Source organism: Pseudorca crassidens, chromosome 20 (genome assembly GCF_039906515.1).
Source record: "Pseudorca crassidens isolate mPseCra1 chromosome 20, mPseCra1.hap1, whole genome shotgun sequence".
Lineage (NCBI taxonomy): Eukaryota > Metazoa > Chordata > Mammalia > Artiodactyla > Delphinidae > Pseudorca > Pseudorca crassidens.
The window spans coordinates 31,921,750-31,947,143 of NC_090315.1; the positions used below are offsets into that span (position 1 = coordinate 31,921,750).

Sequence of the window (25,394 nt, forward strand, 5' to 3'; positions counted from 1 at the left end):
GTTAAAAATATCATTGGCTTACAGCTTCAAAAGTATTTCACTGAAATTGCAAATTTTCAGTTGTATTTAGAAAGAGGAGAACTGGAGACCTGACCAGTCATTATACTGAAAAAGGGGAAATCTGGGACTTGAGTTCTGATTTTAGACTTCTATTTCACAGTGCGTTTGCTTAGTGACTGTTACCTGTAACCAGGTACTTGCGTTCATCTTAGCTCATGCCTCTCAGCCTCGGATAGCTTCAGTTGTTGAGAGTATGCCCCTCTAGTATAAGTAACAATTCTGTCATTTTCTCTAAAGTCACCTTTTTTATTAAGGAAACTCTTTAATAGTTCCACATATTCTGTAGTTATGCATTTCTGTGAGTGCTTACCAACCCCAGCACAGTGTTTAATAAATTACTGAACTTTGAAGAACCTTTGAGAAGCAAGGGCTTTAGGTGGCTGAGCAGCAGACATGCAAAAACTCTATCCTCCAGAGTATCTAACAGACAGAAATAGAGGCTTGATTAGACAATATAAGCATTGAGTGAATCATGGTAATACCATGAAATATTTACACCCAGAGAGCATGCTAGGGTGGGAAAGAGAGTGGGTGGGTTTTTGTCATTTGGGGTTGAACCTGATGCCAAACAACTCACCACTCTATGATCTTAAAAGCAAAACAGGGCTTCCCTGGTGGCGCAGTGGTTGGGAGTCCGCCTGCCAATGCAGGGGACGTGGGTTCGTGCCCTGGTCTGGGAGGATCCCGCATGCCGCGGAGCGGCTGGGCCCGTGAGCCATGGCTGCTGGGCTTGTGCGTCCGGAGCCTGTGCTCTGCAGTGGGAGAGGCCGCAGCAGTGAGAGGCCCGCGTACCGCAAAAAAAAAAAAAAAAAAAAAAAAAAAAAATCTTTAAAAAAAAAAAAAAGCAAAACAGAAAGAAAAAAAAGAGAGAGAGAAAGGAAGAAAGGAAAAAGAAAATGAAGGGAAAGAAGAGTTGTTGATTTGGTGATATTTTGTGGTTTGCAGTAGCTTTTCACCAGAGCAAGTCTCCTTTTGTAGACAGTAACCTTACAAAAAGCCAAGTTTTAATCAGTCCTTAAAAGAGACTAAAAAGTCATGGTTTCTTTTTTAAAAAAAAATTTATTAAAGTATAGTTGATTTACAATGTTGTGTTAATTTCTGCTGTATAGCAAAGTGATTCAGTTATACATTTATATATTCTTCAAGTATATATATATTCATGACCATTTAAAGTCATGGTTTCTTGCCATCACAAGTTTAAGGTTTTAATTTAATCAGTATCTCATTATTAAACTTGCCTTAAAAGCCCTCATTTTATTATCTGTAAAAATAGAGACTTGAATAGCAAAGAACCAAATAGCCTAATACGTTATTTTCAAACAACATATGTGATTTATCTATTTTTAATACAATGCTATTTTAAATAGGCCTGTGTTGTATTTATTTAACAATGATCCACAGAGAAAGTTAATATAATGGCAGCAGTATATGGATTACTTAGTAAAGGTTTGGGAGATATTTATCTGAGCTGATATATTTAGAGAATTTCGAATAAGTTCCAGTATAGAAAAGGGCTAAAGTGAACATGCCAGGCCAATTTGTTTTGCCACTCTGCCAGTACTTTGCATGTAAATTTTTCTTATAGTGATAAACCTTTTTAGATTTTGTGGTATTATGTAGTATTATTGAAAATATTTATTGTTGATGATGAATAAATGTTGACAAGAAATAATTTGATTTATTAAATTTAATTTTACGCATGGTATATGTAAAAAAAAAACCTGCAGATTGTATCTGGGAGCTATTTTAATGTAGTGTTTTTGCTTTTGCTTTTTAGCAGTATTAGAATCGAATCATGTATTAATAAGGAAGCTCAGATTGATCACAGACACAGACATTGGCCTTTCAAGGGGATCATCTGACTTTGGTATCTGTCATGAGCTCTCTGGATGTTTGAGATGAGTTATGCTAAACAAAATTATTTGTCCCTGTGATCACATTGTCCTAAACTGATAAATTTCTGTCACTTGTAAAGTCAAAGTAATAATGTTGGAAGGGAAATTGGGTGAAACTTTCCTTTACAACTGTAATATGTTTTTTTTTTTTTGGGGGGGGGTACGCGGGCCTCTCACTGCTGTGGCCTCTCCCGCTGCGGAGCATAGGCTCCGTATGCGCAGGCTCAGCGGCCATGGCTCACGGGCCCAGCCGCTCCGCGGCATGTGGGATCTTCCCGGACCGGGGCACGAACCCGTGTCCCCTGCATCGGCAGGCGGACTCTCAACCATTGCGCCACCAGGGAAGCCTACAATTGTAATATTTTGTCCATAGATTATAAGTAAGGGAACTTTTAAAGGCGTTTTCTATTTATAATGCGGGATTCCATTGCATACAAAGAAGTTTATGGTCTAAGGATCCATTATCAGTGAAATGTGGTATGGACCTATTTGTGCAAGGATGTATTAATTCCCAAATTGAAACAGTAGAAGTAAGATAATATTGGTATGCTTATTATTTTTGTTGCTAAAATGATGACTTGGCAAGAATTGGGATGGTAGGGTTTGAATGATGTGGATTTAAATCCTGCCTCTGCCACTTATTTGTCTTCTGGCAAATTATGGGCCTGACTCAGTTTTCTCATCTCTGAAAGTGGGGTAATGATAATTTACGTCCCAGTGAAAAAGCTTCTAAGCATTCAGCACAATACTTGGTATGTGGGATATACTCCATAAACATTAGCTTCTTTTCCTTTCTTCTTCAGTTAGACCCAAAAGGTTTTGTCTAGGAAGTGAGGAAGTGAGACGTTTAGAAGTTCTTGATTGGTGGAGGGAGAACTACCTGAGATTGGTGAGAAGTGTGTGTGTGTGTGTGTGTGTGTGTGTGTGTGTGTGTTTTGTGTTGTGATGGACAGATAGGGAAAGGAAGGATTGAATTCACTGATCTGTAGAGGCAAATGTGGTATTGGCAATTTGAGACTTCTTCTGAACTTCCACTGTCATATTTGCTGCTCAAAATTGGTCTAGAGAGCATATGCACAGTTGAGAATTGATTTCTTTATGCGTCTTCTTGAACATCTCACTCTTTTCACATGCAAAATGTTAGAAATGTATGATATTTCTATAGGGCACGTATAGGGCACATCAAAGGTTTACCTGTTCTTAAATTCTATCTCTGACCATATATGCTCAGTGCTATACTGTACTCTGGGAATTCAGTGGTGACAAACAGACCAAAGTCCCTCCTCTGATGGAGGTTAACATTCTATTAGAGGAAGAAAGGCACTAAACAATATTTAAGATGATAGTGAATAAGGCCATGTTTACTAGATAAACAGTATGGTACAGTGACTGAGGGAAGGGACCTGCTGTGGAGAGAGTGGTCTGAGGTTGGCTTTTGATGTGAGATCTGAAGGATAAGGAGGGTGTTCATTCCAGCCACAGGGGCACGGCACATAGGAGGAGCTCAGATTCTCAGTGGCCAGACATTAAGGAGAAAGAGATAAAAGAGGGAAGGAATGAGGCCAGATCACTTTAGGGCCTCTAGGCCGTGGTAAAGATTTCGGTTTAATGAGAAACCTGATGGGAGCCCACTGGAGGGTTTGAAGAGGAAGGTTGTGTGCGCGCGCGTGTGTGTGTATGTGTATGTGTATGTATGTGTGTGGTGTGGTGGGATCTGATCTGCATTTTGTCAAGATCACTCTGGCTGCTGTGTGGGGAATAGTGGAGGGCCAGGGTAGAATTAGGAAGAGAAATCAGGGGGAGAGCTAAGCTGATACCTTGGCCCAGGTGGTGATTATGGAGGTGGAGAGAAGGGGGAAGGATTTAGAATATATTTCAGAGGCAAAGCTGACAGGGTTTGAAAGGGTTTTGAAAGAAAAGAGGAATCAGGGATAAATTCCACGTTTTGAGCTTGATGGATTGCATTGTGACCATTTACTGAGATCAGAAGACTGAGGAAGAAGCAGCCGTGGGTGTGAAATCAGGTGTTCTCCTTTGGACGTTCACATATCTGGGGCCGTCATTTAGGCTGTGGCGCAGGGAGAATCCGGAGGTCGGGGCTGGAGAGAGAAATTCTGAGTCATCAGCGTAGAGCCGATGGGTTTAAGCCTGGGAACTCCTCTCCTCGTGAATCCTTGTTCTTCCTTAGGTTGTAAGGAATCTTTAGGACCCAGCTTTCCTGAGTTAGTGTTACCCCTTCACCTTTCCTGTCTCTGGGTTTCAGTACCAGACTGTCTCCAAGCCCCACAAAAGCGTTCCTCCCAGGCAAAAACAGAAGATGACACACACCATGAACCAGATTTTCCATGACAGACTTATAAGGAACAAGATCATCTCATTGTTCCTCCTGCTACTTAAAATAAAGGTAATATTGATTTTAGAGTAGCAGTTCAGGTCCTAAGGCGTGATATTGATTAGGCGTCTGATGAGAATTTGCAGGGTAGCCTTCCCCAGACCTACAGCTACAGGGCATCTCCCCACTGGGTCAGGCCTCTGTGCTGACCTCCACTGTTACAAGCGGTGTTTTTCTTAGGAATTCTTGGCCCTGTTTAGTCTAGGCACTGTCCAGAAGCATTTATTTTACCTGATGGATGGCTCAATCCAGCCTGTCTCTTACCTTAATCTGACCTCAAAGATGGGAACTCTTTTGTTCTTAGTAAAAATGAAGACTAATTTTGACACTGTTTAGAATTACTTTCTTCTCAGTAGCAGTAGAGTTCATGCTGAATTTTTTGCTGTGAAACTCCTTATTAAAATGCTGTATTCTCACTTTCCTTTTTTTTTTTTTCCTGCTACTTTCTAATAAGGCTCACTTTATGGATATTTTTTTTTAAACAGGAAAAGGTGCCTCTTTTAAAGATGCCATTATTAAACCCATGAGACTCCTCAATTTTAATGTTGCATCAAAGAAAATAGTTTCTTTGTGGTTATTGTGATGTGGTGGCATTCAACATACTCCATTTACAGGTTAGGTTTTATAATATTTACAAGTCAGGTTCTGAGGATATTTTGAACAATTTAGTAACAATTAAGGGATACATTGTTTAGTGGCCTAAAGGATATAAAGAATCCCTAGAAATCATCCGAAAATAATAGTTTCATATTAAAGTTTTGACTTTCTACTGTAATAAGACATGTATCAGTATTTTCGTCCTGTGTCTGGAAATTCTTGCCGGATTGTTCATGGGGTTGATTTGAGGTTCAAAAGTGTTAACACAGGCTACGGCACTTAGTATAGTGCCTGACACATAGTAAGTGCGCACTGATGTTAGCTGTTATTAGCTGCTGTGATGAGATGTTAGCTGCTTTTTCTGTCAGCCCCAATAGCCGGCACAGCCCTAGGCACATAGTACAGTATTTAGGTAGATGTTCAGTGACTGATTAATGTCTCTGACATTTGGGATTTCCTTCCACACTTGCAGTGTCAGAGCCAATTTCATGTCTTTTCTAAAATGATCTAAGTACCTGACATCCTTGGGTCCTTCACTTGGTTACTCACAAAAGCAGCTGCATGAATTTTGGCCATTTCCATGTCTGCCTGTCTTCTCTGTTAGCTGCCAGGTAGAGCTCTGGTTTCAAATTCTTTGCAGTTAGAAGAGATAATAAATATTAACATTTCTAGTGCAGTACTGGGCACAGGAATAGGTAAATGTCGCTTGACTCAGCATCATGGCTGCTGGTCAATTCTGCCTTTAGGGAGACAGTTCTGGGAAGTGGGGTTGTGGCTTCCTATGAGGTAGAAGTTAGATAGTTATGTCTTATCCTAGTAGTTGGTACCAAGGGGATCTTATACTTCTTTTAAATTCTCTGGTTGTTGCACAAAGGGGCAAATCTGTGCAGCAGAACGTTGGTGGAATGGACAGGCAGCTTCGTAAGTGGAGAAATGGCCTCTGTTGGGCTCATGAGTACAGAGTCATATTGCGGGTGGTTCATGAGTCATCTGAAATACACATTTAATCTAGACTTGTGGCCTGTTGGTGAGGCTGCTGCTTTTTTATGATCTCAAATGGCTTGTCCATGTCAAAACTTGCCTTATTTCTCTGTTTACTTTGAATCAGGAAAATGTTCACGACCACATTTGGAATTCCTCGTCAAGTGTGTCTTCGGTCACATCACCCCTGGCTACCACCAGCACGTGACTGTTTATTTTGGATGTCCTTTTCTGATGTTCAGCTAATTTAACCCACAATGAAGTTAATCCTTGCTTCTTTGGAAGAGTACAGATTTACTTATTAGCTGCTTCCAGAGATACTTGCATTTTCATGCCAGTGAGTATATAATTCCACTGACTTTTGGATCCATCTACTCACATATGCAGTGGATGGCTTTTTAAAGTCAGGATTTAGACAGAGCAAATCATAACTGTCCTGAGTTATCTGAAGTCCTCTTGAAGGTTAAAAATGAACATGTATGGGACAAACATGGAGGAGGAGTATTGAATATTCTGTTGGCCCATTTATCTTGCCTTCTTGTGCAAGAGAGAGAAGAAAATCAAGCTACTTTGGAATTCAAGTTTTTACATCTTTCTCCATGTTTATAGCATTCTGACTAAAAGCATAGATGCCGCTTCCATATACTACTTGGCCTTGAGTCCTGGCTCTGCTACTTACTAGTTGTGTAACCTTGGGCAGATTACTTAATTTCTTTTGACCTGTATCATTATCTGTCAAGTAAGGATAATTATAGTAAGTACAAGGAGGGTTGTTATGAAGGTCAGATGAGTTAATTTACATAAGCATTTAGAACCAAACGAAATACATGGTAACTGCTATACAGTGTTAGCTATTATTTTTATTAGGAATTAGTAATTGCACAAATAAAAAAGATGAAGGTGTAAATCATTAAACAGGGTCATTTATCTACGGGATGTTTAGGCATTGTGTCTAGCCTTGCGGATTTATATTAGTTAAGGTAGGTTACCGCTGTAACAAAAATCATATCAAAATACTGTATAATGCCTTGGACATATTAAAAATGTATTTCTTGCTGAGGTATTTCTATTGCTGATGTAAGAGTAATGAGTAGGGAAATGGCTTGGTGGGATGGCTTCCTGCATGCGTTCATTTAAATGATGCAGGCTGGAGGAGGTTCTGCCATCTTCAGTACATTGCTTGTAAGGTCACCTGAGGTTATCTCCCTTCTAGCCACTCAGAAGGGGAAGAGAACATGCAGAAAAGTGCTTAGGAGTTTTGTGTGGGCCAAACCCGGAAATGGCACTCATCACTTCCTTTCACATTCTGTTGGCCAGAACTTAGCAGCTACCAGTCTCGGCCCCAGAGTTTTTCAGGGGTCTGTAAAAATGTACAAGACTTGAAAAACATGCGTTGACTCCAAATTACAAACATAAAATTGCAGAATTGAAATGAATGTGTGTTTCATTCAGTGTTTATTAAAGGTAGCCTCTGTCAGCTCCATAAGTTGTTACATTTAGTATTCATCAAATGTTATTAAATTTGAGATTAATTTGTAAGTTGGATTTTCTGATTTCTCAGGAATTCCCAAGTATGCCCGATGATTGTTGAGATTATAGTCAATCTTAAATGAGCTTCTCAAAGCCCAATGAATTCAAATGGAAAATGTTAAAAATCCCCTCATATTTTTCTATTGCAAAGAAACTTTAATGTGACATATGGGTACAACTTAATATGTTTATTTGGCTGTTGAGATGGGGGCCTTCAAAAGTATTAGTGATCATGGCTTAGATGATCTTAAAACAGTCCTGCTGTTGAGTCTTAGTGTATGGCGACACATTTTAGTTGCTTTGAAAAGGTATGTGATGGGATTGACTAAACACATTTTGCATTTTGAACTCATGTTTTCCCCTTAGGCTCTTCTCTCCACCCCCTTCATTTCTAATAAAATATTTGTTGCTGTGATATCTAAGAACATAAATTATACTGCATTTAATAACCCAGGTTCTTGGTCTTGGAGATGACAGAGAGGAAAAGTGCCTTCTCTTTTTGCCAGTCATGTTTGAAGGCTAGGGTTGGATTGGTCTTCCTTTTGAGTCATCCCTGGCCTCTCGGACCATGGTTTCCTCTTCCTAAATTTTCCTGTTCTTCCAAAGTGAGGCACTTCTGAATGGGCATTTGGGAGATGTAGGTTTTTTTGTTTTTATTTTGTGGTACGCGGGCCTCTCACTGCTGTGGCCTCTCCTGTTGCGGAGCACAGGCTCCGGATGCGCAGGCTCAGCGGCCATGGCTCACGGGCCCAGCCGCTCCGCGGCATGTGGGATCTTCCTGGACTGGGGCACGAACCCGTGTCCCCTGCATCGGCAGGCGGACTCTCAACCACTGCGCCACCAGTAAAGCCCAGGGTTTTTTTTTTAATACTTTTTTTTCTTTTGGCTGTGCCACGTGGCTTACAGGGTCTTAGCTGCCCCGCCAGGGATCGAACCTGGGCCCCTGGCAGTGAGAGTGCTGAGTCCTAACCACTGGACTGCCAGGGAATTGGGAAATGTAGTTTCAAAAACCACTTCTTATGATGGATCCTGTCATGGGTTATTTCATTGCAGTAGCTTTCGGTTCTTGTTTTTTTGCTCAGCCCTGCCAATTGGAATTTGATTTGTTGATTACAAAAACAAAATGTGCAGAATAGCTCAGAAGAGACTTTGATGTAGGTTAGAGCTATGGTATAGACTTTCTTGAAAGGCATAGGCAAAATAAGAAATAGGGCTGTTGCTTCTGATCAGGCATTGCAGGGACCCCTGTGAGTGGAGCAGGGGGGAACTTCCCTCCAGGAAGGGAGTGGGAAGTGAACTCATATTTCTTGTTCCTCCTACAGTCATCTCCACTTCAGTGGACGGCAATTTCATGCTTCCAGTTGCTCAGGCCAAAAATCTCAGAGACATCCTTGACTCTCATTTTTATATCCCATGTCTTAACTGTTAGCAAATTGTCTCCTCTGTCTTCAAAGTGTATTTAGAATCCAGCCACTCCTCACAACCCCTGCCTCTGCCATTCTTCTCCAGGCTACTAGCATCTCTCTCCTGGATCCTTGCCATGGCTTCCTAAGTAGTCTCCCTGCATCTCGCCTTGCCTCTCTCTATGTGCAGCAACCAAAGCAAGTATTTAAAAAAAAATTCACATCATATCATTCCTCTGCTCAAACCTTTTTATGGTTTCTCATAATGGTATAATCCAGCAGCTCCACTCCTAGTTACCCAAGATAAACGGAAATGTATGTCCGTACAAAACTGACACGTGCAAGTTCATAGCAGCATCACTCATAATGCCAAAAATGCCAATATGCCCAAAAGTGGAAACAACCCAAATGTCCATCAGTGATAAATGGATAATCAAAATGTGGTATATCCATACAGTGGAATATTTAGCAGTAAAAAGATGAAGTACTGACACATACTACAAATGGGTGAATTTTGAAAACATTATGCTAAGTGAAAGAAGCCAGTGACAAAAAGCCACATATTATATGATTTCATATCCAGAATAAGCAAATCCATAGAGACAGAAAGTAGATTAGTGGTTGCCAGGGGCTGGAGAGAGAGGAATGAGGAGCGTCTGCTAATGGTACAGGGTTTCTTTTTGGTGTAATGAAAATATTCTGAAATTAAGCTGTGGTGATGATCGCATAACTCTGTGCATATACATTCTGAATTATAAACTCTAAAAGGGCAAATTATATGGTATGTGAATTACATCTCAATGAAACTGCTATTAAAAAAAAAAAAGAAAAACAACCACAAACCCTTCTGGCTTTCTGTATGATGTGTCCCCCTTCCATCCTGTTGTTAGACAAGGCAACTGCTTCCTGCCTCAGGGCCTTTGTACTTGCGGTTCTCTCTTAGAACTTTCTTCCCTCAGATATTTGCATGGCTGGTTACCTCACTTCCTTTTGGTCTCTATTTAAGCTTTACATTCTCAGGAGGCTTCCCCTGATTACCCTAAAATAGCACTGTCCATCTCATTGCCTGATGGCCTTCTTTATGCCTTTACCCTGTCTTATTTTTCTTGATGTCCTTATCATCATCTGATATAGTATATATTTTCTTGTTTGTTTTTTTGTCTACCTTCCTCTATTAGAATGTGAACTCCAGGAGACAGTGACTTTGCTTTTGTTCATTACTGTATCTGCAGCAATGTAGTTCAGATCTCTTTTCACCATTAGCATGAGAAAGAAATGGATTTCTGTGGCAGTGTTTTGGGAATACACTATATTTGTACGGAGTATTCAGTGTATTTAGCTGGTACAATGTTAGAAGTCAACAGCCTGGAAACAGTCTCTATGGGAAAGGTAATTTTGGGTCAGAGGGTGGAATGGAACTCCTCAAAGGTATTGTCAGATAACTCTTTCTATAGATTGGTAAGTTTTCCTACCTTCTTAAAAAATTATTTGCATTATGCTAATATATTACATAGAGTATGCTAATGTATTACGTAGAGTGTGCTAATTTTTGTATCTGCCTTATGGGTTCAAGGCCTTTGGTTTTATTTGGTCTTAATTTCCTACCCCTCTGCTGTCTTTTCCAGAGGTGGAGGAAATAAGAAAAGAAAAGAATATATGTGTGTTTTAAAAAGCAAGTATTTAGTTTGAGAGGCCTTCAAAATTCCATATCTTCTATTCCTGTTTCCTTTTCGTACTTCCAAGCTTAGGTTAAAGGTATCGCCAGTTGCCCGAACTCTGCAACTTAAAAGGCACAAGTCACTAGATGGCACTGAAGCATTGTTTCTTCACATAGCAGAGTCCTGGAACCCTTGTGTTATTGCTTCAGCCGACTGGCTTTCTAGGTGTCAGGGAAATTGTTTTATTGGTAGAGGGCATAGTGTAATATATTCATCTCCACCCCTAGGCAGCCGTTTAATACCCTGAAACATGGCCCTCTTGTGGCCATGGCCTGTTAACTATGCTTATTTGGTGTAATAATTAGCAGAATTTCTCACTAACAGGGGTACTTACCAACACCTCACATCTTCCCTGTACGTGATGGATTGTACATTCTGCGGGAAAAGTTGGGAAGGTCAAAGCTTAACCTCTTTCTAACAGGGCTACTTTCTGCACATTTGCTCAGAATCGGTTTATATTAACTTGCTTTTGAGCTTCTTCATACCGGAGGTGTGAGTAAGGTAAACATATTTGAGCTTTTATGTAATAGCCGAGTGACGGTTTGTAAACACAACACTGTTAATTTTCCATCTCTTAGAATGATAGGAAAATAAATGACTAGCTGCCTGAATGGTTGGATGACACTTGCTACCCAGACTGTGTGTGTTGGAAGTGTGTCATAGGAACAGTGGGTCTGCCACAGACACCACATTTTAGGTTAAAATTGGAGAAGAAAATTACACATGGGATTTTAATTTTTTCCATGGTTGTAAGTTAGGCCCCATTGAATTCTCTGCGGTTTTACAAGCCCTCTTAGGCTCCTAATATTTCCACACCAACAATTTTAACATTTACTTTAGGACATGGTTAGAGTTAACTGACAGAAGACCAAACAAGAGAAAATAGGTTGAAAGCAGGAAATACTTTAGTTGGACCAATAACTTACCACCTCTCTGACCTTAGGCAGATTGTTTACCTTCTCTGTGCTTTGGTTCTCTCATTTTTAAAAATTAAGATGATGATACCCATCCTTTTGGTATCCTCTGCCAGGTAAAATGAAGTGAAAACTCCTCAAAATGCCTTTACTCATATTCGAAGCTCCAGATAAATGTAAGATGTTGATATAATTCCTTAAGAAAGCTAAGAGGATTTTTCTTTGTTGATTCCCAAGATGAGTTGTGGAAATCTTAGAGACTGGATTAACATAGTCTGGGGTCTCTGACTGCTGCATCTGTGCAGGTAATACCTAGTTTCTATGCTCTGTCTGGCTTTGTTCCCAAGTTTTACTTACATTTTAAAAACTATGTATCAAATACTTTCACTTAGTTGTTCTGCCCTTATTTAAACCCACTTAATGTGTCTGCATTTAGTTGCAGGAAGCAGAAATCATGTAAGATAGGGAAATAGATTCTTACAAAGTCATTGAGAGGACCAGAGAAATGGAAGGCTGAACCTCTGGAGGTGGCCTTCTGAAACAGACTGGCCTGCCAGGTGGACTGCTAATCTGTCACACTCAAGAAGGCCAGGGATCAGGAAGCCATTGGATAACCTCAAAGCTATTGGCCAGATCCTGGAATACTGTTACAGAAATCTTCAATGTTTCCACGACTGTGTAGCCTACAGAAAGAGTCAAAACAGGAAGAAGATGGCCTCCATTTTAGTTCTGCCTTCTAAATCTCATACGGAGCCTTGTAACTGGTAGAGCTGTATCCTCATCCAGAACCCCTGGCTGCAAAGGGGAAATGTAGTTTTTAGCTTTCCATCCTCTGCAGCATAGGAAGGCACCGTGATAGGACATTGGAAGGCTGCTGAGTGCCAGTCCATCGTATCCATACCCCTCTCCCTCGGCATGTTTAAAATCTCATATCTTTACCTCCAAATCAGTATTTCATTTATAGCCTAGCACAGCAAGAAGTTTAGTAGGCCTTCAGTAGATGTGTTGTTAGTGACCTTGACTTCTTTATTTCTGTGTGTGGTCCCACCTTCTTTTATGCTCTTGGCACCAGATTAGGTTCCAGGTTTACCTACCTCGATGTAGCTCTTGGTGCTTTTTCATTTCCATCGCCATCTCCTTGTTCAAGCCCAGCTCATGTCTGCCTGTGCTTTTTAGTCTCCTTATCTGGCGCCCCAACCTCTTGTCTTGGTTTCTTTTAACTAGACCATATTATTAATAGATTAACGTTTAAAAAACAAAACAGCACACTTCCATTGTGTTCCTGTCCTTCTCAAAAGCCTTTTTGTGGCTCCTCATTACATGTAGGATAGACCAGCTGGCCTGACTTTCAGGACCTTCCATAATCTGGGTACAATCTATCATTCTAATGTCATCTTCCATTTTCCCCCTGTTGAAATGGAATTTTAGCCAAAAGGTCCAATTGCTGATGTCTGAGAATCCTGTCCTTTACTAATTTTTCAGCTTTGCCACGCTTAGTACCTGTATTTAATTTTCTACTTTCTTCTTCCCATTTGTTCATGCACTTGGTCATGTTGGTGCGTATTTTTTTTATTTTTTATTTTGTCCTTTCTTCACACTTACATAGCACAGTTTACTTGGGCTTTTTTTTAAATTTTTTTTTTTTTTTACTGGTATTGTTAGTTTTCTTTTTGTGACCATATATATCCTCTTTTTTTTTTTTTTCCATGTAGACAGTATAAATATTTGTTATGGATTGATTGACTTGTTGATTCTTAATGGTTTAGACATTTACTTGTCTGGGAAAAGGGGGATGGTGAAGGGTTAGTGCGGGGGCTGAAGCAGTGCTCTAGCTGTGTGATTTTGTGCTTTTGATTTTCTGTGAAAGGACAAATTAACTATTTGCTTTGAGCAAGCTAATGCCGTGTTTTGTGGATTTAATGTTTGAAAAGGGCCCTTGGCTGGAAAGCCCTGGAGCTCTTTCTCCCTGTTTGCCAGGCTGGATGAGCTCCATGTCTATACCACTGCATGGCAGTTTGCTTAACAGGGGGTTGTGAAATAGCAATGGAATTTATCTGTGGTTTCTTGCCAGAGAGTAGGAGGAGGAAAGGATTTGGAGTAAATCAGACATGCAAATTAGCAAGGCCCATGGGTCTTAAGTAAATTGCACAATAGAGTCCAAAGAAATTCAGTTTGTCTTCTTTCTGCTTTTTGTTTGTGCAGGGTGTGTGTGTGAAAAAGGCAGCTATTATATATTTGTTCTAAGCCAAAAATTCTTAACTTACTGGCTTCAGGAGGCTTTTAGACTTATATAGTCGGCCCTCAGTATCTGTGGGGGATTGGTTCCAGGGCCCCCTCCAGGTACCAAAATCCAAGGATGCTCAAGTCTTTATATAAAATGGCATAGGTTTTGTATATAACCTACAAATTTTGCTTTTTGGAACTTTCTGGAATTTTTCCCCCCGATCGTTTTTGATCTGTGGTTGAATCTGCGGATGCAGAACCCATGGATATGGAGGGCTGACTTTACTGCTAAAAATTGTTGAAGACCCCAAAAAGCTTTTGTTCACATGGGCTATATCTATTGATATTTACCATATTGAAAAATATAGACATATTTATTAATTCATTAAAAATAGCAAAAAAAATCCACCACATGTTAACCTAAATAATATTTTAATGAAAAATACATATTTCCAATACAAAAAATTAGCAAGAAGAGTGGCATTGTTTTATATTTTTGCAAATCTCTTTAATGTCTAGCTTAATAGAAGCTGGCTTCTCATTAGGTGTATTTTGTTGCAGTGTGTTGGTTTGGTTGAAGTATATGAACAAAATCCAGCCTTACACAGACACTGATGGAAAGGGGAGTATATTAACTGCTTCTTCAGCTATGAAATGTAAATATTCCTCTTTGATATTACACCAAAATTCAACAAGTCATAGTTTCTTAAAGGTTATTTGCAGCGTAGAGTCTGAGACCATATCAATTATCTTTTCCTCCTCTGTTATATTGCCTGTTGACCTATTTCACACTTTGGATGGATCTCTTACTCATGCATGATTTTGTAACATCAGACTTTAGTCAGCTGGAGAATTACTGGTTCACTAAATTATGCAGATCTTGCACATGTGGACACATTTCATTATACAGTGTCAAAAGCCACATTCATTAATATCACCATTGATCTTATCAGAAAAGTCCTTAAGTATTAGGAAGTTGTCAAGGGCAAGGTGAGAAATACAGATTTTCAAAATTTCCAATTTTTGCTTGAAAACTCAAATTTCATCATTGGCAGCAAATATGGCCAGTTGAAATGACAGGCTCACTTCATTAATTTTTTTAAATTAATTTATTTATTTTTGGCTGCGTTGGGTCTTTGTTGCTGCACGCCGGCTTTCTCTAGTTGGTGGCGAGCCGGGGCTACTCCTCGTTGCGGTGCACGGGCTACTCATTGCGGTGGCTTCTCTTGTTGCGGAACACGGGCTCTAGAACGCGTGGGCTTAGTTGCTCCGTGGCATGTGGGATCCTCCTGGACCAGGGTTCGAACCCGTGTCTCCTGCATTGGCAGGTGGATTCTTAACCACTGCGCCACCAGGGAAGTCCCTCGCTTCATTTATTTTTGAGAAAATGTTTGCCGGATTATAAAGTCTGACTAACCATGTTTTGTTTGTCAGTCATTTTCTCAAGTAAAAATGGTGTTCCATGAAAAAAGTGGCTAGTTTATTAGTCCACGACTCAAATAATCACACAAGTACTTTTCTTTGAGACAACCATTTTACTTTGAAGTGCTTCTGTGTACTTCCCATTTTGTCACACAGAATACTAAAAAGAAAGACGGCTTACTTCACATATGAGTTTTAATAAAGTTAATATTTTCTTACTGCTTCATCAGGGGCATTCTCACGTGAAACTAGCTCTCTTTTCTCTTTTTACTGGACTGCATGGTGTGAAGAATACAGTGATTACCAGTGCAGTTTGGTGCTCTTGGCTTGATTTGTGCTAAGGTACCTGTAGCATTACTCACCATTCTTTTGAACCATCTGTGCAAACGTCAACACAGTGAAAAAAGCAAATGATAGTATTATGAAAATAGTATTGATCTTGCAGATCTTTTGTTGAACCATTGCGCTAGAGCAGTTAGAAGATTTGAATGGTTAAAAATTCAAAGAACGGAATAAGAGTTTTATGGGTTTTATTGTTTTTAAATTTTATTTATTAATTTATTTTTGGATGCGTTGGGTCTTCATTGCTGCGCATGGGATTCTCTCTAGTTGTGGCGAGTGGGGGCTACTCTTCATTGTGGTGCGCTGGCTTCTCATTGCGGTGGCTTCTCTTGTTGCAGAGTGCCGGCTCTAGGCGTGGGCTTCAGTAGTGGTGGCATGTGGGCTCCGTAGTTGTGGCTCTTGGGCTCTAGAGCGTAGGCTCAGTAGTTGTGGCTCACAGGCTTAGTTGTTCCATGGCATGTGGGATCTTCCTGGACCAGGGCTCGAACCTGTGTCCCCTGCATTGGCGGGCGGATTCTCAACCACTGCGCCACCAGAGAAGTCCCATTTTATGGGTTTTAGCTTCAAGGCTAATTTCTTCTCCACTCTGGAGCTTTGCCTGAGTGAGGCAATGCAGAGGAGAAAATTTCTCTCCTCTTCTGGGCTTGCTTTCAGCTGAGGGTTTAATTCCTGGAGCTTGAGTTTTTTGAGTTTAGGAAGCACAGGGAGATTCTCTATTTTCGGTGATTAGTAATGTTTACCTTAGATCAGTTGGTTGTGGTTTTTGTTGTTGTTAGAGAAAAATATATAATAAGTGCTATGTTTGAGATGACTGAGATCACCATAGGACTGCCTGTTTGGGACATTTTTGAGGCAAGGCTTCTCTAAAAAGAACCTATTTTGGGCAACATCTGAAAATTATTTCAGTCAGTTGACCTCGTTGACAAGCTTCTGATTTTTGTATTAGCTTGTTTGCTTCTTTCTTCTCTCTTTTTTTTTTTAATACTTAGAAGGTAATCTTTCTGCTTCTTGAATTGCTATCAGGCTGTCAGATCTTGAAAATAGCATCATCCCATCGCTGGGGTGAATATAGCCTACACTTGAGACAGCAATGAACCGATCCTGTAATAGAAGAATCCCAATTTTCCAGTTTCTTTTTTTCCTTTTTTTTTTTTTTTTAACTTCTTGGGTGGTTGGGGCACATTATTGAGACAATTATTACATTTACTCAAGAGTTTGTCTTTTCTATTAAAAAAAAATTCCGTCTAAGTGCCTCACGGTGAAGAGGAGGAGATTGTGTAACTGGAGTCTCCTCTTAACTGGTCTTTATTGTTGAAGAAGACTAGTTCCTTTGTGTTTCAGCTTGGCACACAGAAACAGTTTTAATTTAACAGTCCAGCTCCTTTAATAGATCAATTCTCCATTGTGTTTTGAACTTGGTGCACTCCCAGGGTACTCTCTGAGCTATGGGCTTCTTTGGAGAAATTGGGGCGGGGGAATCAGGGAGGCTTAGTCATTTGGGGTATGATTTATAGTTTTATCCCAAGCCTCTTACTCATTACTGTTAGACAGGGAAGGTAATTAACGTATGCAAATGTCTCCTGTGTGTCTGATACTCTACTAGGTGCTCTGTCCATCCTCATCCAATCCTCATGGCGTCTCTCTGATACATCCTGAGCTTGTGCGCTTTTTCCACCTTTATTATTACTACTATAGATCAAGTCATCATTTATCTCTTGCTCGGACTTCCATACCCCCAAACTGGTCTCCCCACTTCAACTTTGCACAGCCTTCTCCTTCTCCACACATCAGTTGGACTCAGACTTTAAAAATGTAAATCAAATTGTGTCACCTCCCCACTTAAAGCCCTTCCATGACTCCCCATTGAGCACAGAGTGAAATCTTTGTGCTCTGACTGACAACGCCCCACGCCATCTGGCTTCTGTCTGTATCTGAGAACTCATCTACCGCACTCCCCAAACACGTCCACTGTGCTCAGACCCGCTGGGCTTCTTTCTGTCCCAGGCTGGTTGTTCCTCAGGGCCTTTGCACCAGCTGTTCTTCCTGCTTGGAACACTCTCGTTAGATCTTTACTCTGGGCCTGGCTTCTTTTTGTGACTTGTGTCTTACCTAAAATGACACCTGCTCAGTGTAGCTTCTCTGACCGGCCAAGCTACAGCAACTTCCCTCTATTTGTGTCGTGCATTTTATTTGCGTTAGTTTACCTGGTGTAGGTGTAGAATGAGGTTCTGCTGCTGTCGGATGGTCTGGGTTTCAGTCTTGGTTGGCCCTGCCACTCAATGGCTGTGTGACTTTGGGCAAGTTACGTAACCTTTTAGTCTTCTCCTCTAGAAAATGGATATAATAATCTTATGTCCCCCCATTATGAGAATTAAATAAGTCAAGACATAATAGTTTCTGACACATTGTATATGCCCAAGAACCGTTAGCTATTATTATTTTAATGTGATTAGTGTTATTAAAATGATTTTATATTTATTTATTTGGCTGTTTTTCTCTTCCACTTAGAATATACACTTTATGAAGGAAGGAACCTTATCTGTTACATTTGCAAATGTACCCCTAGAGCTTAGGACAGTGCATGGCACAAGTAGGCACTCACCAAAAATTTGTGGTTATTAAAATCTGAAACATCATTATCCCTATTTTAGAAATTGTATAATCAGGGTTCTGACAGGTAAAGTTACTTACCCAAGGTTAATCCTGATTCCAAAGACCACGTTCTGTCCATTACACCAAAGAACATTAGTGTATATTTCTTTCCTCCAAATTCTGTCGTGTTTGATACATGATTTTCAGGTTGCCTTTTTATACATCCTGATATGACTCATGAAATGAAAACAACCGTTTCTGTGAATATGAGGGGTCAAGGCCAAGAGTTAAACCCAGAGGAAAGTTCAGAAGGTGAGATATACACAAACCCACCAAATTCAAGGGGTGGAAAAAAGTTACCCGACTCGTGCCTTGGGGATGTGCAAGACAGTGACCTTGGGATTGGACTGCCTGAGGAGATTCATGTGCTTTGACTTCTTCAGGGAAAGAATCTCTGAAATCATAAACCCCTACTTTGGGCTCTTGTACTTCTTTTGTCATCTTATCCTAGTGGGGTGGAGGCAGAAGTTGAGAAATGGAAATGTTGGCTTCTGCAGCTTCTAGGAAATTGTGGGCTGGACTCTGCCTTTGCCCCTGACAGAACATGATGATGGTCCTTGGGGGCTTCACTGACTCATTCTTTTAAACAGCCTTTTTCTATTTATTTTTATTTTTGGTAAGCCATGAAAACAGTGTGAGAGTGCATGACACGCAGGAAAAAATACAGACTTTGGCCACGGTCAGATCAAGGTTCAGGTTTCGCTGGGCCGCTTCTGGGCTGCATCTTGGCACGTTACCTTCTCTAAACCTCAGTTTCCTTGTTTATATAAAGGGGATTTGCATGACAGCTCAAAGAGAGACCTTGCCTCAAGTGTCTTTCTTCAGTATGGATCATCGACCCTTTTGAGAATTTAATAAAAGCTATGGATTTTCTCCTTAGAAATATGCCCATACACCCCGAATTTGGCATTTAATTTCGTAGGGTTCATGGAGCCTTTGAAACCCAGGTTAAGCATGTCTGCAGCAGACCAGGGTCCTTATGGTTATGGGAAGAGCGTGTGTGTGCGCACGCGCTTGCTTTTTTTCCTTAGGAGCCAGACCAGTTTGCTTCCTGCGGTCTCTTATTAATGTTTGTTGAATGAGGGAATTTAACTAATTTCTGAATTGCTTAATCACCTTGAACTTGATATTTGGTTTCCTTTGCCCTAGGGCCGGTGTTAGTGCCAACTTCATAACTTCGTCTGGGCATGCCAGTAGCCACTGCACTGTGGCAGTAAATATCTGAGCTTGTGGTTTTTGCCTTAGGTAAACTGTAGAGGTGGAGTCAGGAAACGCTTAGAAAATATCTTTGATTTATACTAATGTGTAAATATCATGAGCCAACCCTTGAGGGGTGGGACCTGAAAGTATTTGGACACTAGATTGGGCCTGACTATCACAGTGTGTGAAATTTTGCTCATACGTAGAATGTGGAATATAAAATCATAGGGCTAGAAAGTCTTAGAGACCATTTAATCTAATTCCTCCAGATCGATTAAGTGATTTGTCCAAGGTCAGTCAACTGGTGTGGTGGCAGAGGTCAGGGCATGAAACTCTCCACCTAAGTTCGTCCTCTACCCCCATCAAGAGGGTATTCTTCACCTCCTCTGAAACCACTACCCTCCACTGTCTTCCATGTGGTTTAACAACCTTTGAGACTACATGCAGCCATGTAATGCTGAGTAACATCACTGTCTGAAATTGCCTTATTTATGAATGTCTATTCCCTCTCTCTTTCTCCTTCTGCCCCAAACATCAACCCCACATGGACAGGAATCTTGTCTATCTTATTCAATTCAGTATCCTTAGAGCCTTATATGAATAGTAGATGTGTAATCAATTTTGGTTGGATGAATGAATAAGGAGTTTTCCTGGCAGTTCTTTTAATAATATCAGAAGAGTTGGGATTTCACCTCATTTTCATCAGTAATTTAGCAAACGTCGATTGAACCTACTTACTGTATGTCAGACACTAAAAGGCCCAGGAATGAATGAGATATGGTGCCTAGCTTCAAGAAGTTATAGTCTAAATACAGAAATAACAAAGTCAAGAGCAGCCAGCCAAATTTGGCCCGCAATATTTTTTTTTTCTGAATATAATTTGAATGCATGCTCCATTATTTCCTTTGTCTTTTACTCACCTGCCTGGCTTCTGATGGTATTTGAGTTCACGTTTTAGGTTCTATAGATCAGTAGTTTCTAAGTATGGTAGATCATCACTTTATCCCAGAAACAACACCCACACACAGGTACCCAGACCCTATCCCTTTGGGCTGGGGCCTTGGAAGCTGTACAGAAAAATAGTAACTCTGTAGGCAGTTGAAATGAGCAGCCAGTCTAGCTAGACACCTCTGCTTTACAGGTAAATGTGAGTACTTGTCTTAGAACCGGGACCTGATGTTCTACATTAATCACATTTCCTCTTCCTCAAAGATTTGTATGTTGTTTTCAGTACATGCTTCTGTTCTAGGGGCCTCTGGAACAGTCAGATCGTGTGTTTGCTGTCTGAACACTTACACTCTGAAAAGTCCTTGAAGTCATGTAGACAAATGAATGTAGACATCAGACACATAATCCCCGAACGGGTAATAGCCCCATTTGACTCTCCTTGTGTCTTTTCACGTATGGGGGTTATCTCTTTGACTAGATGCCAGCATATAAATTGAGCGGCGTTGGTTACATGGAGATGTTCAAGGGTAAATCCTTTTTTTGTGGAACAAGGGAGTTGCATTTGTGGTTTTCCAGGATTCCTCTTCCTTGACTTGGCAGTCCTATCTCAGCAGACCTGAAAATAGGTGAGCTATCAAGGTGTTGGCAGTGATAGGCTCCTCTGGGTGGGACTCAGGGCATCCTACCAGCCAAAAGGAGAGGAAGCTTAAATGATTTCACATTTGGACTTTACTTATTATAATTGCTGGAAGTGGTAAATTGGGTGTGACAGATCTAACAGGTAATTGCCAAGGGGGTTTTATTACCAGCCATGGAGTAGATAAATGATTTTCCTTATGTTAAAAAGCAAAGTCAAACTAAAGAAAGAAAAATTAGACTATATTTGGAGTTAGAATTCAGAAATTGTAGACATGTTCATGCATATCAAAACTGTTTCAAAACTGTTAACTTAGTTCGCTTCTCTCTGTCAGGGTGGGGTGGCGCAGAGAAGTGAAGAGAGGTTGTGATTGATGAGAAACTGTAGAAGAGGGTAGGATTGGTAAGCAAAGTTTCTTCTTCTAGGATTGGTACATATTAAGTAGGCTTTGGACAACACTCAGCTCTAAACACCTGTGTTAGAGCTAAGATTTTTGATATTATCATCGTCTGTGTTTTACTTATGTGTATACATGACCAGTCTCAATAGATTTCATTCATTGGTAACTTGATTGGCTTAATGAAAATATTTTTAAAAGGCATAGTAAAGCACAGCAGTACGACTTGAGGATCACATGACTGCAATGTTTCATTCATTCAATAAATATTTGTTGAGTGCCCACCTTGTCCTGGGTATACAGTGATAAACAAGGCAGGATGGCAGCATATAAGGAAAGGGATTTTTGCCTCATTGGTTTAACTTGTAACCTAGCCTTGCACAAAATAGACACAAAATAATTACAGATGGTCCTCAACTTACAGTGGTTCAACGTACGTTTTTTTGACTTGACGATGGTGTGAAAGCCATACACATTCAGTAGAAACTACACTGCGAAGTTTGAACTTGGATCTTTTCCCAGGTTAGCCACGATCCTCTCTTGGCTACGATCCTCTCTTGGCTACGATCCTCTCTTGTGATGCTGGGCAGCTTGCAGTCAGCCACGCAATCACGAGGGTAAATAACCGATACACTGACAACCATCCTGTACCCAGACAGCCATTCTGTTTTTCACTTTCAGTACAATATTCAATAAATGACATGGGAAATTCAACACTATTATAAAACAGGCTTTGTGTTAGATGATTTTGCTCAACTGTAGGCTAATGTGTTTTCCGACACATTTAAGATGGGCTAAGCTCTGACGTTTGGTAGGTTAGGTGTATTAAATGCGTTTTTGACATGATGTTTTCAACTTAACAATGGCTTTATCGGGATATACTCCCATCATAAGTTGAGGAAGATCTGTCCTGAATGAAGGAAGAAAGGAAGATAGACTTGATCTCTGCTTTCATGGAGCTTACAGTCTAGTGGGAGAGGCAGAAAAAAAGTAAGCACAAATAAATAAACAGAATATATGATAGATAGTGCCTGGAGTGAGGATGCTGTTTTCGATAGGCTGGCCAGGAGTGGGCTGGTTTGGGAAGAGACCGATGAGAGAGAGACAGTCTCGCAAAGCCGGGGAGGAGAAGTGTTTAAGGAACAGAAGGAAGACCTGATGACTGGTGAATAGTGAACGAGGGGAGGCTTGCGATGGCGTGGAAACATAGGCAGGGGCTGTATCGCGATAAGGGGTTTGGATTTTTTTCTGTGTGTACTGGGAGCCCATGAAGAAGGTAGAAGATTTTAAGCAAGGGAATGATCTGATCTGATCTATTTTTTTAAAAGAGGTTGCTCTGAGTGCTGTGGAGAATAGACCATAGGCGGGGAACCAGAGGAAGACCAGGAGGAGGCCCTTGGAGCGTGGTCGGTGAGAGGTGGTGGTGGTGCCTTGCCCCAGGGGCGTAACAGTGGAAATGGAGAGAAGTGGGTGGATTTGGAATGTATTTTTGCAATAGAGAAAATTGGTCAGCGGTCTCAGAGAGTTGCATGAGAAAGTTGGCACACACAAAGACACACATTCCTTTTCGTGATGAACATTCTTTAAAAAGCATTTGTTGGATTATGGGATTATTATTGCCATTAAATGAGAAAACGACTGTTTCTGAAGTATGGAGAGCCCTGGGAGAGGAGAAAGCGAGCCGTGTGTGTTGCTCAGGGTGGTACACAGCTATGGTTCTGCGGGTCCAGGCATTTTTGACAGCGTGGATTCAAGGAAGAAGGGCAACACACACTGTGTATCTTTTGGCAGATCAGAGCATAATGAAAATAAAATCAGAAAATTCAACTCTGGTTCTTGAAGGAAATAGGATTCAGAAGAGATTATCTCAAATCTAGTTTATGAGATAATGTGCTCTCTTATAAACACAGACATCGGTTATGCATTTGGAATGTCTGATTTATTCCTCTGGATTCTTTTTGACTGCTGTGAATTCAGTGATCCACTTGGATAGTCTCTGTTACTGTGAAGTTTTAATAGGTAACAGTCAGAAACGGAGGGGGAGAACATAAAAGCAAACTGAAATGCTAATAGCTGGTACTCTGAAACCATTAACTTGAAGCTGGTTCTTCCTGACCTAATGTTGGAACATAAGGTGGCAGAGAGGCTGAGTGTAACTGGTGCACTGGTTGTTTAGAAACATCATCCTCATAAGAGTCACGCACCTTCAGTTTCCAGGGCAGCAGCCTTTGCTTTACAACTTGCATGTCTTTGTGGAAAAGCTTGAAATTCACACCGTCACCTTATGGATCAAAGGGTAAAGGTGAAAACAGCCCTAATGTTGTTGGAAGAGGCAAAGCAAGACAAGGGGTTCCTCTTAATGGAAGATGCAACCAGTATTTGCTAGCTAATTTTGATTTTGGTGGTCATAAAAATCACCCCAGAAGCAATCCCAGATAGAGGTCATCTACTACCACACATTTTACAGATAAGGAAACGAAGGGTTTGCCTGACATTAAACATTAAGTATACATGTGCCTGTTGGCCCAAGGAAAATAGAGCAAGTAGAATTTTAAAAACAAAATTAACCTTCTTTTGTGTTAGATTTCATGCAAACCTCATCGTTCATTTCAGGCTGACTCATATAGTTTCAGCAGATTAAATTTGAGACCTAATGTTGAACAGAAAGGGGAATGACATTGATAAAAATGGATGAGATTAATGCTATGTTGGCAGGTGACATTTTTTTCCTAAGCTTTTGAGTTTTTCTTCTTCCCCCTCTTTTAGTTCATCTGCAAGTCTGGCATATTAACTAATCATATAAACGTCTTTCATGTTAAGTCTAAGTCTGTATAGTGTGTCCCTAGCAGACTAGGTGAGTCAAGTGAAATTATAGTTCAGTCAAGCCAAAAAATAAAATATCAGAGAGAAGACAGTTGAGTCTGGACTCCATAGTTGAGTGATGAAGGTTCAGACCAGTCAAGGACACTGAATTATTCATTGTTGCTGGTTTGTGACAGAGCAAATCCAGATATGTGTTACGCTGATTCCGTGTGATTGGGTAATTCTAGGGCTGGCCCCTCTGCTTCCTGTCGCACTTGAGTCTCCTTGCTTCCCTCAACCATAAATTGTGGGTATTCGGAAATGCCATGCTTTTGTTGAGAGTTAGCAGGATTGGTGTGAAGATCAACAAGAAGCAAAGTGGGTCACGTTTCCTTCCCTCAAGTGATGTTCTGTCAACATTTATAGAATATGTGCCCCGAATTAGAGTCAACTGTACAGATTCCTGAGTTTAGGAAATTATAGTCTGATGGGTCTTCTCCAAATTTAAACCTTAACTAAAGTTTGTAAATTCTTCGTGTTTCATCTTTGCTCTTTCTTTACTCTCGACCTCCTTTTACCTCTTGGGCTGTGTGCTGTTCTGCTTTTGATACAAAATTGACCTTATTCTCGTTCACCCTCTGTCTCCATTTCCCTGTCTTCCTGGAAAATACTTGGTACTGGATGCTTCTTCAGTCTCACGGGGCCAGTTCCCTCCCGGGGAGTAGGGAGAGCTCAGGCATGTGTCTCTTACTTGTTCATACACTGTGCTGTCTCAGTCAGTGTGCAAATACATTGTATTTTCCTATTCAAGCCTATTGAGTAAGTAATAAGAACTAGGTGCTGGAATAAATTAACCACAAGCCAGATTTCATTTTGGAAATGAAATATTTTGGTTTAAGACTGTAGTACATTTGTAAAGCTGTAATATATTGCAGTGATGAAAGCATCTTAAAATCTGTTAGAGCTGTGCACTTTTAAAATTGTTCATTACTATTTGTTTTTTGTATGTGTGTATGTGTGTGTATGCTTACTTACATACATACAAATATATGACTACGTCTGTGCTCATTTGCATACTACATAAATCAAGATATTCTCTGAGCCAGGACTTTGTGTGCCAGCTTTAAGCCTGAATTGAATTTTACGGATGAGAGAGATAGCCCGAAAATGGAACCATTGGCATAACCTTGTGTGTAATCCTACTCGCAGGCAGAGCTGTAATGATCTGTAAAGTAAGCTCAAGATCTACAAAATGTTCAGAGAACATAGGCAGAAGCCTTC

The 25,394-nt window shown here is 40.5% G+C and overlaps 1 protein-coding gene across 4 annotated transcripts in view; it reads left to right on the top strand.

Annotated features, from left to right (window-relative positions):
• FTO (FTO alpha-ketoglutarate dependent dioxygenase) overlaps positions 1-25,394 on the top strand; it is a 375,649-nt gene that overhangs the window by 49,947 nt on the left and 300,308 nt on the right. Inside the window, exon 1 of one of the 4 annotated variants that reach the window (XM_067719384.1) lies at positions 6,240-6,262. The exons of the other annotated variants lie outside the window; for them this stretch is intronic. Coding sequence (XP_067575485.1) covers positions 6,257-6,262 — 6 coding nt within the window. The 5' untranslated portion in view covers positions 6,240-6,256. Of the gene's footprint in view, positions 1-6,239; positions 6,263-25,394 lie in introns of those variants that run through there. 4 annotated transcript variants of the gene reach the window in all.